The sequence below is a fragment of the Sinohyriopsis cumingii genome, chromosome 8 (assembly GCF_028554795.1).
Source record: "Sinohyriopsis cumingii isolate HCF-2022 chromosome 8, ASM2855479v2, whole genome shotgun sequence".
NCBI lineage: Eukaryota > Metazoa > Mollusca > Bivalvia > Unionida > Unionidae > Sinohyriopsis > Sinohyriopsis cumingii.
The window spans coordinates 105345332-105360278 of NC_142968.1; the positions used below are offsets into that span (position 1 = coordinate 105345332).

General features: G+C 35.7%; 1 protein-coding gene across 2 annotated transcripts in view; it reads left to right on the forward strand.

Annotated features, from left to right (window-relative positions):
• Positions 1-14947, forward strand: part of LOC149794301 (cystathionine beta-synthase-like) — a 73880-nt gene that overhangs the window by 44952 nt on the left and 13981 nt on the right. The window contains exons 13-15 of one of the 2 annotated variants that reach the window (XM_089968458.1): positions 2671-2682; positions 8061-8195; positions 10359-10467. In XM_089968458.1, the coding sequence (XP_089824584.1) occupies positions 2671-2682; positions 8061-8195; positions 10359-10467 (256 nt within the window). The remainder of the gene's footprint in view (positions 1-2670; positions 2683-8060; positions 8196-10358; positions 10468-14947) is intronic. The other variant, XM_089968459.1, reaches the window with a different exon arrangement.

Sequence of the window (14947 nt, forward strand, 5' to 3'; positions counted from 1 at the left end):
TAGCACCCACAAACAGTGTTATTTAGTTGTTTACAAAGCAAAGAGGTTTATTAGCTGTTGAACAATAACTACCACTATCCTTAATCTGTATCACACAATGCTGCGAGGATAATGGGTCTGTTTTGTTGCACAATGCCAATGAATTTACTGATCGACTGATGTATTTTTAATTGAGATAAAGCAGAGGTCATGGTTTCTCAAAACCATAACTGTCACATTTGCTTGAAGTGGTTTCATGTGTAACAATGTTTATACTGGCAACCAGTCATATTTTTATTAACTGAATCAAGCTACTGGTAGTGAAAAGTAAAGAATGAAACAATGATAAATAATTATATAATATAGATTTGCAGGGAACAACCTTCCAAAAGTTTATATTCATCATGCAGGTCAACTGTATTAAAAAATGGAGAACTCATTTGTTTTCATTTGAATCAATTTTTTTTTTATTTTCTCTGAAAAATGACAATTTTGTCATTACTTAACTTCATGGATTTGGGAAGTAGTCCTTTTTTTTCGCATCTTCATTGTGATTTTTAATTTTTGTTGACCTCTCTGGTGGCTTAGTGGTTAGAGCATCCACCTCGGATGCAGGAGGTTGCAGATTAGAACCTCAGCCGAGTTTTATCAACAACTTATAAAAATGGTACTAACAGCTGTCTCGCTAGGTGTTCAGTATTAAGAGGTTAATGATAGGACTGGTCGGCCTGGTGTCAGGATAATGTGACTGGGTGGGACCCTTCATGATGCCCCAGTGCTATACATCACTGTAAACTGCCATACTGTAATCATTGTGGCAGTATGACTGAAATTTTTTTAAAGAGATGCTAAAAATCCAAATTACATCACATTAAATTTGTGTTTGTAGGAACCACAAAATCCAAAAAATTGGTATCCCATGAAATTTATGCCCATGATAATCTTTACCCCATGAAAATTGCACATTTATATTATACTGTAAATCACATTAAATTTATATCATATTTTGCAACTTGATTGCCATAGAAACCAAGCATTTTCATGGGTAATTAAATGGATTTATCACTGTACTACAAAATTCACAAGTTTCCTACTTTCTGCCCACTGAGTCAACAGCATTGTGATAGCTGAGAAAGTGAAACTGTTATTCTTTTTATGGAAAGGCCAGAAGCTTAGTTTGACAAAAGCTTGAATTGCTGTCATTGACTTTGTATTAGTGCCTAATCCATAATCTTCAAGAACTTTGTTTTGATAGTGGTTAGCAACTTCATTGAATCAGATCTCTGCGTTTATGATATTGTTAGCAATTAATAAGTAATTATTGCAGTATCCATTGCCTATCTGCTTTAGAAAGCATAGAAAATAATGTCCATATAATATTTTATAGGAATATACAAATCACGACTCCATATTTTATGGTTTTTATTCTAAATGATAAATGAGGGCCCCAAGTGGTCTAAAGCGCTCTCCGTTACGGATCACTGCCATCTCACCTGTCTGTGTGGGTTCGAGTCTCAGATTCAGCCAATGTGGGTATGTGAGAAAGCTTGCCAGTAGCTTCTCGTGGGTTGGTGTTTCTTTCTGTGGGTTTTCCCGGGTTCTTCCTCCACCATTAATACTGGCTGCCATGTATAGCCTATCATGTGCTGAAAAATGGCGTTAAACCCTACAACTACTACAACCAAATGATAAATCCATAAACGTAATACCCACATTTTCTATCAAAATCACAAAATTGCTTCAGATTAAATGAACTCTGGTGGTACGAAGCATTAAGAAGGTAATAACCTTGATCTTGGATCAAGGTAGTAAAATGACATCAGTAAGCCTTATTCTACGATTTTCAAAACTGCTTTCCAGTAATGTATCAAAACAATGCCTGAGCCTCCTTATTTGAGTTGTCACTTCAGTTATTTTAGCATTAATCTTGGCAACAGAATCTGGCTCTGGTGGCCTTTTGGTTAGAGCATCTGCCTCGGATGCGTGAGGTCATGGGTTCAATCCCCGGCCAAGTCATACCAATGACTTACAAAAATGGCACTAACAGCTGCCTCGCTTGGCACTCAGCATTAAGAGGTTAATGTTAGGACTGGTCGGCCTGGTGTCAGGATAATGTGACTGGGTGGGACATCATGCCACATGTCTGCGGCATGATGCCCCAGTGCTAGACATCACTGTAAACTGTCACACTGCAGACGTTGTAGCGATATAACTGAAAAATTGTTAAAGCTATGTTAAAAATCCAAATCACACACACAGAATCTGAAAACTTGACAATAACAGTGCTATTATAATAGGCTGAAGGTTTACATGGCTTTCTATTCCTCTTGCAAATTTAGGTACCAACAAGAGCATGCATTTCAGCTAGAAAGTTTCAGATTTTGACTAGCAATGGTAGTAGTGTTTTGAGAAACAAGAGTGCCACCTGGGGAGCAATTTGTTATTTTTTCCCCACTGTGAATGTGTTAGGGGAATACATTTTTGCTTTGACCATCCATACCCAGTTAAATTTTATATTAGTTTATTTTCAAGATGGAGTATTTGTGTTCCATAAATATATTTCTAGTTCAAGAATTTGGTGATAGTTGTGTATATGGCCATTTTTATTGTGTCATTAAAATGAGACCACCATTACAACTCTTTATTCTATGAAATATATTAGATTTTTCAATGTGTTCTTTTCACTTTTAGTGTTGAATCATGGTGAGTAGTTCAAGCTAATCTATTTTTAATTTTGTTTTGCTATTCACAGTTTTTTTGTATATAGAGCTAACTTGTAGGAAACCTGATCACTTACCTTTGTTTGATGCTATCTTCTTGTTATCTTTTTAATTACAGTGAATTCATTTATAATTATGAGTATAATTTTTGTCATCTGTACTTTTTATTTCCTGGATTGGTTAATGGGGCCTTTGTTTCTACAAAAGAATCATTGTTCATTGTGTTTGTTAGATTCATAGTTTTTATCAAGGATGATACCTCACAAAAATTGGTACCCCATGAATATTGGTACTGGTACTTCACAAAAAATTGGTAATCAAAAAAAAACTGAATTCACTGTAATTTACTTTTTGCTTTTCTTCGTACATCATGTCAGTATTGAAGCACATTTTATTTACACTTGTGTAACAATTGCAAGTGGAGAGGAGACAAAAGTCCAAATGTTGCAGTTAGGAATCAAATCTAATTCATCTGTCTCACAGTCAGATGCTCGTACTACTAGACTGAAAGGATCAGACCAGCTAGGCTGGTTAGCAAATGACCTAATTTACTTAGACTGCTTCCTTCCTTCCCCTTTACCTTGAAAATTGTCCTCAAATGTCATCCAGATTTACCTGTCAGAGAAAGTAGTGAAAACCCATTCTGAACTGGATCATGAGCTACTGAGAGGCAGGCAAGCCCAAAGTTGTAACAGGAGGAAAGATAAAGTCTGCATCAGGTTTGGGAATTTAATCTGTTTGTCTGTCTTTTCATCAGCTGCACATGCCACTAGTCTAAAGAGGCCAAGACCAGTTCAACTGGTTATTATAAAAACAAATGGTCTTGTATACCTGGACCAGTACACAATATTACACCTTTGCAGTTATATCAATAATGTTAATTGCATAGATCCCAGAGGAAACACATCCATATTGTATGTATGGTCCTTGGTTTTTAAAACAGATCAATTACAGCACTTCAGTTAACATGCATACGTCTTCATCAGGAAGACGTGGCAAATTTTTCAGACAGCAATATTCAGTCTGTACACAGTGAAGTTAAAGGACACATGCTTGACTTTCTCTTGGAGTGAATACTTCCATTACAGCCTTCAGCACATAGTAAGTGTGCTGTCAAAATGAATAGCTTCTGCATGGACAAATTAAAATTACAGGAAGCATGGTGTCTTAAAACTGGAAGGGTATGAGTTTGAATTCAACCATCAAATTTGGCCATGATATTTATTTCGTAAGACACAATTCCAGTTGCCTTAGCACTAAATAACCTACTTGTGTTGCTGTGCCATGTATGTGTGTGCATGTACAAATGTGTGTGTGTGTGTGTGTGTGTGCATGTATTCATACATGCGTGTGTGTGTGTCACTGTCATCAGTTTACATGCTTAGCAACATAGATCCTGATCTGACATCATGTAGTGTGCCAACAGATCAGGACCGATGCTTTTTGTTCTACTGATTACTCCTAACAAACATCATAGACATAGATTTGTTAGGGCAATTAAGACAGATCTGCTGTTGGATCTGACTTGTACACATGGATATCACATATAATTTGCCTGACATTAAACCTTACGGTAAACTCACAAGTACAAATTTCTGTTTTGTCCATTTTCCATTACATTTAATAAAGATGTTGTGTTGTGATTTGTTTTAATTCTCCTCAATACATGTACATTCTTTAGTATAAATATGCAGGGGCCCCGAGTGGCCGAGTGGTCTAAAGCGCTCTCCGTTACGGATCACTGCCATCTCGTCTCTGTCTGCGTGGGTTCGAGTCTCGGATTCGGCCAGTGTGGGTATGTGAGAAAGCTTGCCAGTAGCTTCTTGAGGGTCGGTGGTTCTTTCCAGGGATTTACCGGGTTCTTCCTCCACCATTAATACTGGCCGCCATGTATAGCCTATCGTGTGCTGAAAAATGGCGTTAAACCCTACAACAACAACAGCAACAATGGATTATTGCCATTTCACCTCTGTGTGGGTGTCGAGTCTTGGGTTCAGCCATTGTGGGTATGTGAGAAAACTTGCCATTAGCTTCTCACGGGTCGGTGGTTCTTTTCGGAGTTTTCCCAGGTTCTTCCTCCACCATTTATATTGGCCGCCATGTATAGCCAATCTTGTGCTGAAAAATGGCATTAAACACTACAACAACTGCAAATCTGCATTTTCTCAAGTGCAAGTATTATTGCATTGTCTAAAAATTAAAAGTACTGACATGGTTTACTGCATAATTTTTCTTTCTTTTTTTTTGTGTAATTCGGTGGCACTTGCATCACTCTTTTTGGCTGGAGTCTTTATCTGCCGTGGATGGAGATTTGCTTATAGTCTTGAAAAAACACAGGCCTCACCCAATTTGTTTTTCACTCCTATGGTTATGGTTTGGGAAAGGGTTCTTGCTGTTTCCACAGACAAATCAATGCTAATGTGATCTTTAATTTCAACCTTATGTTAGGGCTTTGACTTCAAGTTCATTTTTAAAAAATAAATTTTACTAGTGCTGAGAATTGAATAGGTTTGTGACACACTACAAGGAATACACAATTTTAGTACATGGCAAGTCTACAAGGAAATATGATTGAATTATTTATTAATATAAAGAAACTTAATAGTTCAGCACAGCTAATGATTTTCAAGTTCTGAGATGTGATTGCTAACATATTTGTACAAATCTGGTTTAAGTACCTTATTACTTGTAGCTCATGCAGGAAAATAAAGGATAGCTTAATATAGCTTTTAGCCTTAAATGATGTTTTATCAGCATCATTATTTATTTTAAGCTATTATATTTTTTCTTTTAGAGGCATATCTCTCATCCTGATTTTTCGTAAAACCTTGTACTATACTACCTTTGCTAAGTTAGGACATGTGACCTATCTTTAATGATCTGCCAGTATGTTTTACAATTTATGTACTATGTTCATCTCAATTATCCTTTTTATTCGCGGGTTCTGTTGAAGAAATGTGACATTGCAATTAGTCACACAACTTTGTATGTGAAAGAAAACCCCACATTTTAGGTTCTCAAGTGTAAGCTTTCTTTCAGCACTTGTACAGAAATTTATTTTAAATTTGTGAAAATAGTGCTGCTAGCACATCCAATATGTTAACAATGGTGACCATCTTGAAAATTTTGTTATCGCTGTTCCTACTGAATGAATAGTCATATCTACATGGGGTTTTCGCTAAAAGACTTTTTATATTGTATTGATGGTCCTTAATGAAAATGGCACTGATCTGACGACCACAGCAGATGCCTTAAAAATTTTGTTATTGCTACTGTGCCTGAACTGAAAGTTATATTGACTTAGGCTTTTCACCAGAATATTTCTTATGATGTATAGTTGGTCCTGAATGAAAATGGTTCCAAGTTCATGTCCAATACAACCATGACAGTGACCATCTTGAAAATCTTTTTGTTATTCTTCCAGAATTGATGGTCTTATTAACATAGGGTTTTTGATGTTAGACTTTTATGAAGTCTAGTTGCTTCTAAATGAAAATGGTGCTGATCTTATGTCCAGTAATAGCCAACACAGCAGACCTGTTGAAATTCTTATTATTACTACACCTGCTGAACAAAAAGTTTTATTTACATAGGGCTTTTACCATAGTACTTCTTGTGATGACTAGTTGCTTGCAATGAAAATGGTGCAGATCTGACCTCCAATATGGCTGACACACATTAACCATATTTAAAGTCTTATCACTGGTTCTCAAGAATATATGTTCATTTCAACATGCAGTTTTAACTGAAAGAATTCTTGTCTCCCTGATCATAGATGAAAATGGTGTCAATCTGACCTCCAGAAAATCTTCTTATCACTACCCGATGATTGGTCAAATTGACATTGTGTTTTCACCACAAGATGTCTTGTGATATCTAATAGCCCATTTCATACCGAATTTAACCGAGTTGCTCCGTAATTTTCCGAATAACCTCCCGAGTTACTTTATACTCCAGCCAATCAAATGCTGGTGGGTACATGTACATAAACAAATGGCGTCCATTGTTGTTTAGAAATATTTAGAAATAAAATTAATTAAATGATTGAAATTTATATGTAAATTATCCACAGACTTTCAAAAACAAATCTGATAAACTCATACGAAAAGCATTTTATTATAGTGACATTTTGGATGCACAGAAATAGTTTGAACAACTTGCTCTTTGATTGCCAGGATTAGATTTGTTTACTTCAACACCGTTTCCTTACTTACATGTACATGTCCAGATGTAAACAGCTCAAAACTACTCTCTCGTATGGGTTTGAAATCCGCCCTGGTTTCCAGAAACTAAGACAGGATGGTTCCAATATGAAATTTCGTCAATATCTGCGGCAGCATCGCTGTTGAATATGCATATACGATGTTGAAGTAGTTACAGAAGTTGATGCTGATGCTGAAGCATTAGCCATATTTTGCCCACCACCTATTACGGTCAGCTGACCACCCGCCACGTGATCAAAAATCCTGAGCAAATTACGAAGTTCACTGACGTCTGCATGAAATGGGCTAAATGGAAATGGAGCAAATTTGTATCAAATACGGCCATCATGGCAGGCATCTTTAAAAACTTATCTTTTTATTATGCTTTCAAAATGGAAAGTTGTATTGTCATGGAGAATTTTACCAGAATTCTTAAGATACCTTGTTGGCCCTGAATTTAGATGGTGTCAATCTGATACTGAGTATTGCCAACATGGTGGTCATCTTGAAAATATTGTTATCTGTCCTTCTCTCAGTTGGATAGGTATTTTGACATAGGGTTCATTTTTAAAAGATTAGATCTTAGGGTGTTTAGTAGGTCCTTAAAGAAAACAATGCTAACATACCCTCATTATGACTACCATGTTGACCATCTTGAAAATATTGTTATTTCTTCTTCTTCCAAATGGATAGCCAAATCAGCATGATGTTTCATCAAAAAACATGTAATGATGTCTGTCAATGAATATTGGTGCCATTCTGACATCCAGTATGGTCACCAAGGCAGTTAGTTTGAATATCACATTATCACTGAAGAACATCAGAGACTTTCAACATTCAACGTGGAAGAGGAAGAATTGGTCTTGATAGGAGTTCCTGGAAATTCTATTCAGCCAGTAATGCATCACTTTTGTTACATTTAGCTAAGTATTTCTGAGATTGGAAATAATCACTATTGGTGAGTTAGTTTTCTGGATCCCATAATTTTGTTACATTTTTGCATTTAGCTTAGTTTTTCTGACAGTAAATGTACTCATAAAACTTGATGTATCAAATGTAGGCCATAATGACCTACTTTTAAAGGCTTTTGGATTATGCCACGGCTTTGCAGTTCATAAAGAGCATTCTGTGAAATACTTGTTATAACTTTTGCTTGCAGGTGGTCGAACTTACATGTAAGTGCCCTGGAGTTGAGGGCTCCTTTGACTGTAACCCCAAATGTCACCATCCAAGAGACACTGGAGATTCTGAACAAAGAGTGCTTTGACCAAGTTCCAGTGGTAGATGAAGAGGGGTAAGACTTGAATTCATTAATTGACCTTGTTCGTCACTTTTGTCTGTCACTGTAAGATTTGATTTCTTGACTGGTTCCTGTTTCAATGGGTTTGCTTTTAAACAGGGAAATGACATGTTGACAATACACAGGCACAGTCCAGACATGTAATGTGTAGATGAGGTCCATTCCACTCTGTCTAGTGCAATACATTGCATTTTAGTCCACTCATTTACATTTCACTTTGTTAAATTTAACTCAACTGTATTCAAGATTATTTAGTACAGTTGAATGTATGGTTCAAGGTTTCTTACATGTAACAGTTTAATAATTACCAGCTCAGGTGTTAGAAAAAGACAAAATGTACAAAATTACTAAAGATTTCATGTCTGAAATGTGTAACTGAATAGGACAAAATTTAGTAAATATCATACATTAGGGTCAAGGTCATGAATAATATGTGGAGGACTTGGGACTATGCATGGCTTTTATGAAACAAGAGGTAAAAATGTTAGTACACATTAAATGTATTCAGTCGTAATTTCAGGGCAGGCTTTCTCAGTCATAACCCTATTCAGAGTAATAGGAACTTAGTAAACAATTCGACTACTGCATTTAGTGCCTGACTAAGAATGAGCTCAAACTTAATATATTTATCTGTCACACTTTGGATTTCACTTTTGTCGGTTTCTAATGCACATTTGGTTGCAATTTTGTTTTTCACTTTGGTCAGTTTCTAATGCACATCTGGCTGCATTTTTGTTGTTCACTTTGGTCAGTTTCTAATGCACATCTGGCTGCAGGACCATATAGTTTTTTGTATTGCTACCTTTGATGAATGCATCACTCTTCCACCAAAAATGGGTCAGTGTAACAGGTAATTGACATTTCAGTGACTTTATGCATTTGAGTAGGTTTGCCTTGCACTGATGGCTGCAGTCATGCAGATTTATGTATGGATATATCATAAGTACTCTCCCGTCAAAAGATGGTCTTTTTGACCTAAATACTGCTTGCTATATTGATTTTAAAGCAGTAACATTGACCAAAATTTCTAAACGTGTATGTTGTATACAATAACTGAAATATTGTCATTTAGTCAGATTGGTTGAAAACTGATCTGCTTATTAGACTTAACAGCTGTCAACCATTTTGTATATCAGTTATTGAAAATGTGCACACTGTACCTCTCTCAACCTGTGATGGTTTCATTTGCTGTTGTCTTTTCCAAATTATTATAAGGATGCATTATGTAAACATATCTGTTGTAATGACAATTTACGTAAAACATCCTTCAGTTCCTCATACCATGACATATATGTAAGTGATGAAAAATTTATAATGCAACTGTACATAACTGCCTGGTCATGTGTATGGGATTCTCTTGTAAGATCTACTATTACAATATGGTGACTTATAAATGGTGTTCACCAGCACCAGGTTTTAGAAAGACAAAAATTGACATACTTGAGATATACAGTCTGAATGATTTTTTTTGGTCATCATTATCAGTAAATTATCCAGACGTGGATTGTTGTGTAATTTGCTGTACAACCAATATTTGATTCTTTCCTAGTAATACCACATTCAGTTTGTTGTTGTTGTAGGGTTTAACGCCATTTTTCAGCACAAGATAGGCTATACATGGTGGCCAGTATAATTGGTGGAAGAAGAACCCTGGAAAACCCCGGGAAGAACCACCAACCCACGAGAAGCTACTGGCAGGCTTTCTCACTTATCAACGTTAGCTGAGCCTGAGACTCAAACTCACGCAGACAAAGGTGAGATGGCAGTGATCCATAACAATGAGCGCTTTAGATCACTCGGCCACGTGGGGCTCAACATTGTTTGAAAACCATAATACTCAAACAAAAGAATTAGCAGAAAAATGAAAAATTCAGAACGGAGATATAGATATATCATTTAATTGGAATAGGTAGTTCCTGTGTTAATGATGGCCATTTGCAATGTATGTTTTTTTAAAAAAATAGTTACTAATTTCCTAAACATTGACAGACAGTAAACTAAACTAAGGAGCCATGGTTGATTTTGATTGATTTTTTAAAATTAAGTTTTGTATCTAAGTCAGTTTTGCAAGTAATTCCAATGTTGAAAAGAAGAGATGGTGGGGCATTCATGTTCTGTAAATACATTTAAAGTGCAGTCTTTTCTTTCAAATTTCAGAAAGATTCTCGGAATGGTGACTGTTGGAAACATGATGGCTCAGGTTGTGAAGTCAAAAGTCAAGAAAACAGACCCAGTCTCAAAAGTTATGTACACACAGTTTAAAAAAGTAAGCATGTTTTACAAATGATCTCTAACCTAAAAGATTTTGAAACAGTAAAATGTCATTTTTATCTTCCCAGTGAATGCCAAGACATAGTACTTTGTTTGCAATGATTGCAGTGTCAATGATGTTAAGATGTGTTGACACTTTTGAAAGTCACATATCTTCAGCATCAATTGCTTTATCTTTGACATATGCAGGTATGTGAGAAAGTTGGACAATAGCTTCACAGGGGTTGTTGGTTCTTATGTTAGGTTTTTCCTCGATTCTTTCTCCACCAGTTATACTAGCCACAATGCATAGCCTATCTTTTGCTGAAAAAGGGTGTTAAACCCAAAATAACAACAACTTCCATATGCTAGGCATTTCTTTAATACCTGTTTAAAACTGAGGCTGTGGTGTTGTCTCATCTTTGTAAATGCAAGACTGTGTTTTATATCACCTGTGTAAACACAAGGCTATGGTGCTGTGTCATCTGTGTAAACACAAGGTTATGGTGCTGTATCACCTGTGTAAACACAAGGTTATGGTGCTATATCACCTGTGTAAACACAAGACTGGTGCTATGTGGACATTTTTGAAAGTCATGTCTTCAGAATCAGTTGCCTTATTCAGCCGAATGTTGGAATAATAATATTTAACTCTGGAAGTGTATACCCTGATGGCTGTTCCAGTAAAACACAGCTGGGACCCAGGGAAGGCTTTTTTAATGTTGGGTACTTACTCATAGATAAATTTTAGAATTTTCTTATCATTCTCATATGATGTCTGTGAAATCAAAGTACCCTGGCTTATATTTTTTTTAAACTACCTTCCCTGGGTACCATGTATGTTTAAATGGAACAGCCCTTATATGCTAGAGTCTCAGTAGCAGTTTCTGCATTATGGCATGGTTGTTACCAGTTATTAATCCTGTGCACTGTATTTGTAAGTTGCATTGAGCACTGTCAATATAGTATAACTTTATGAAATTCATAGGGGACAGTGTCTACTTCACATCTATTCTCATTGAGCATTTGCTTCATTACATTCCATTTTATTCACACAAGAAGCAAATATCAGTGCTAGACTGCATCATGACACTAAAGCCATTGAATGAAGTCCACATTGGACAGCTATTCACTGGGCTTCTTCAGTTTTCACTGAAGAAACTTGACTCGAGGGTTATTTATAACATTCTGTCAGGGAGTTTCACAGCCCTGCTGTGACCTTTGTAGAATACTGTTATGCTGACACAGTTACTGGTGAATCACTCTCTCACAGAATGAACCAAAATTCATCAGTTGGAACAAATGGTCCTGCCAGGCAAGTATGTTTATAAATAAAAAAAGTTAACTGGATCTGTTTTTGTGTGTATAAATTAAGCATTTAGAGCTTTATTGTTTTTATTTTTGTCTTTACATTTTGTTATTTTCTTGCTGTTGTGAACTGTTGTCTCTGACCATGCCATATTTGCTCAAGCTTACTTTAGTGGGAAGCGAGACATAGTTGTTACTTTTCTGAGCAATTATAGTAAAAGTCACACAGGTCCTGTAGACATTCAACACTGACTATTTCAGTAATGTGTGTCATTGTTTTAGAATTTGATTCAACATACCTGTAAGTGGGGCAATTATTCACTTCATTTGGATTCTTATACATCCACATTCATTTGGATAGTCATTATTTAAATACCCTGAGATGTGCAAATGGCAAAATCAAGTGTCAAAGTATGTAGATGTTTTGGGTCGAAAAAAGCTTAAAGGGGTGTGATCCAGTACAATCTGAACTGAATGTTGTGTGCTGTGATGTCACAATGAAAGCTACGCATATTGATAAACAAATTCGTACTGCCCTATATTGTGATGATTCCACTCGATGTGTTCTTTTCTCGACCCATGTTTAGTGCATGGCCACCATTGTAAAAGACCGTAGTGATCGATAATTTTCATCTGGAAGTGTCTTGATGACAGTTATGGTACAGAGTTTTCAATAATTAGGATTGAATAGAATTAGTGTTAAATTTGAAAAGAACAATTTATATTTAATTTAAAATGAGTAAATGTGCATGCATAACCCATGTGACTTTTACTGTAGTAGCATAAATAGTTTGTCAATGTTTTGATTCAGGTTTTTCATACACACATATATTTCCTAAAACCCATCATGGAGTCTCATTATAAAGCTAAGATAATTGATTCCACATAAGGTTTGCTCCCTTCTTTGACCTTGGCATCATGAAAATGTGGATTAAAGATATTGAGTTTCTCAGTAGATTTCAAAACTGATGAGTCATTTGACCATTGACATCAAAAATGAAATCTCAGGAGTCCTTTGGTTTGAGTCAGGGGCTCCAGCTGGGATTATTCCTTATTCATGAAGCAAACTGATGCTGAAGATTTCTTACAAAATTAGGAGATTTTTAATTCTTCTGCTCAGAATTATTACTAACTTACTGTTTTTGGAGACTGCTGGTCAGAATGATCATCACATGTCATTTCCGAGACTGAGAGAGAGAAAAAAAATATACAGTACTTTTTTCAGTCATTTTGGTTAATACTATCCAATCTTTGACATTTCAGTGAAAGAGGAAGAAGTGAATATTTTGTAATTCATTGCAAAGACTTTATTTTTTTTTTAAATCTGCAGACATTTTTAGTTTCCTTTACAATAACCACTGATTACGTTGACTGTGATCATTAAGTTTCACACTTCACAGACTCTTGATAATCTTCTCATCCAGTTTTCCCCTTGAATTACTTTATTTTGCGAAGAATGGAGGAGACATTTCTCTATATCATTAGACTGGCAATGACAAAGAATGTTCAAACTTTAGTTTTTCCTGTGGGTAAATTTAAGGTTGCTCAATGCTCCTTCAAGCTAAGTTCATCCAGAAGAGAAAGTTGAGTTGGACATGAGATGAAATCCCAAGTTTCATAGATTTATCCAGTGGTGTTTTTTTAGCATTGGGAGAAAGCTTAAGTTCCAGCATTTTGACATGAACCTAAATATATATCAGATGCCCTTAAAACTTAAAAAAATCCTATGAAAACATCTTAAACAATGCAATAACAAAGCAGTGGTCAAAAATCAAAATATCTACTCAAGTGTTTTTGCCAAAATTACTTTTGGGTTGGCCTCACCTTTTTATTTCACCTCCACCAAAGGTCATCCGATTTTATTAAAAGAATTGAAAGCCATGACCACCTTTGATCCATTTATTACTTATTACACCTGCATAAAACAACCTGCATTTGACCTAAAACTCTATAGATTACAACAGTAAAGTCATCAATTAGCAGTTTGTTGTGTACACTTGTTATCCTTCATAATTTTGATTACTCACCCACGCAGCATTCTACCACTGTATGATTTCCAGTTTCCAGTAGACTAGTTCCTGTAAAATGGGGATAGAATGCAGAATTATACAGACTTCTTGGTATTAAATAATAATATTAACAATAATAATAATAATAGAAGTAGTCTTTTATTTGTCAAAGACAGTAGGATAAATATCAAGTGCTGTAGACTGCCTTTCATGCCATTATCTTGTCCTACTGCGAGTAGAATCACATGGGTGTGCAATCAAACAAATGCCATTATTTGTTCAAAAGTTAATCTAATCTAGTCACAGTTTATTCTCTCTTCGTCTAACTATTATAAATGTCAAGGATAATCTCCAGGCAATCTAATCTCAATTCAGTTAAGCCCATCTAAGCGTGACATCATCGACTTGTTATCTATGACAAATTCATATTGATCTTGCACGTGTGTGATATTGGCAGATATGAAATAGTAGTGTAGTAAATATCAATCACTGGCACATACAGTCAATTTAAATCAATTTGTCATTGACTGTGCATGCTCAATCAGAATGCACCATTTAGAATTACCATGCATCAGAAATGAATCAAATCTGAATTCCAAGCATCTCAACCTGAGGTTACACACATGTTGAAAACCCTTTATTTGGTTAAACTTTTAGTATTTAAACATTTTTTTGTTAACACTCAGAAGATCATATGTTTTGTTTGATTTTGATATAACTTAGAATATATACTGATAATATTATGATCTTGGACAAGTTTGGTAATGAGTGAGATCAACGCATAATAAGGAAGTGATTTTGCATCTGATTGAGCTTTTTCTCAGTCTGGAATATGTGCTTACATCATCAAGATTTCTGACAGGTTTGATGATGAGTGAGATCCAAGCATATTAAATTAACTGATCTTGCTTCTAACTGGCTCAGCATGCTACTAATCTAGTGCCTGTATTTTTTATCTGACTTTGAGTACAATTTGGTAACTAGACAAAATCATGATGTCCAATTAATTGTATTATGAGCAAGATCTGTGCATACTAATGTGGAAGCAGCACTAGCTGAGTTGGTAGAGCAGTGGACTCAAAATACAAGAATCTTGGTGTTTGAATCCTACCCACGTAAACCAGAGTTGGCAGCCACAGCGTTTCCTTGGGAAAGGCATTAACACCTATTTCCTCCAGC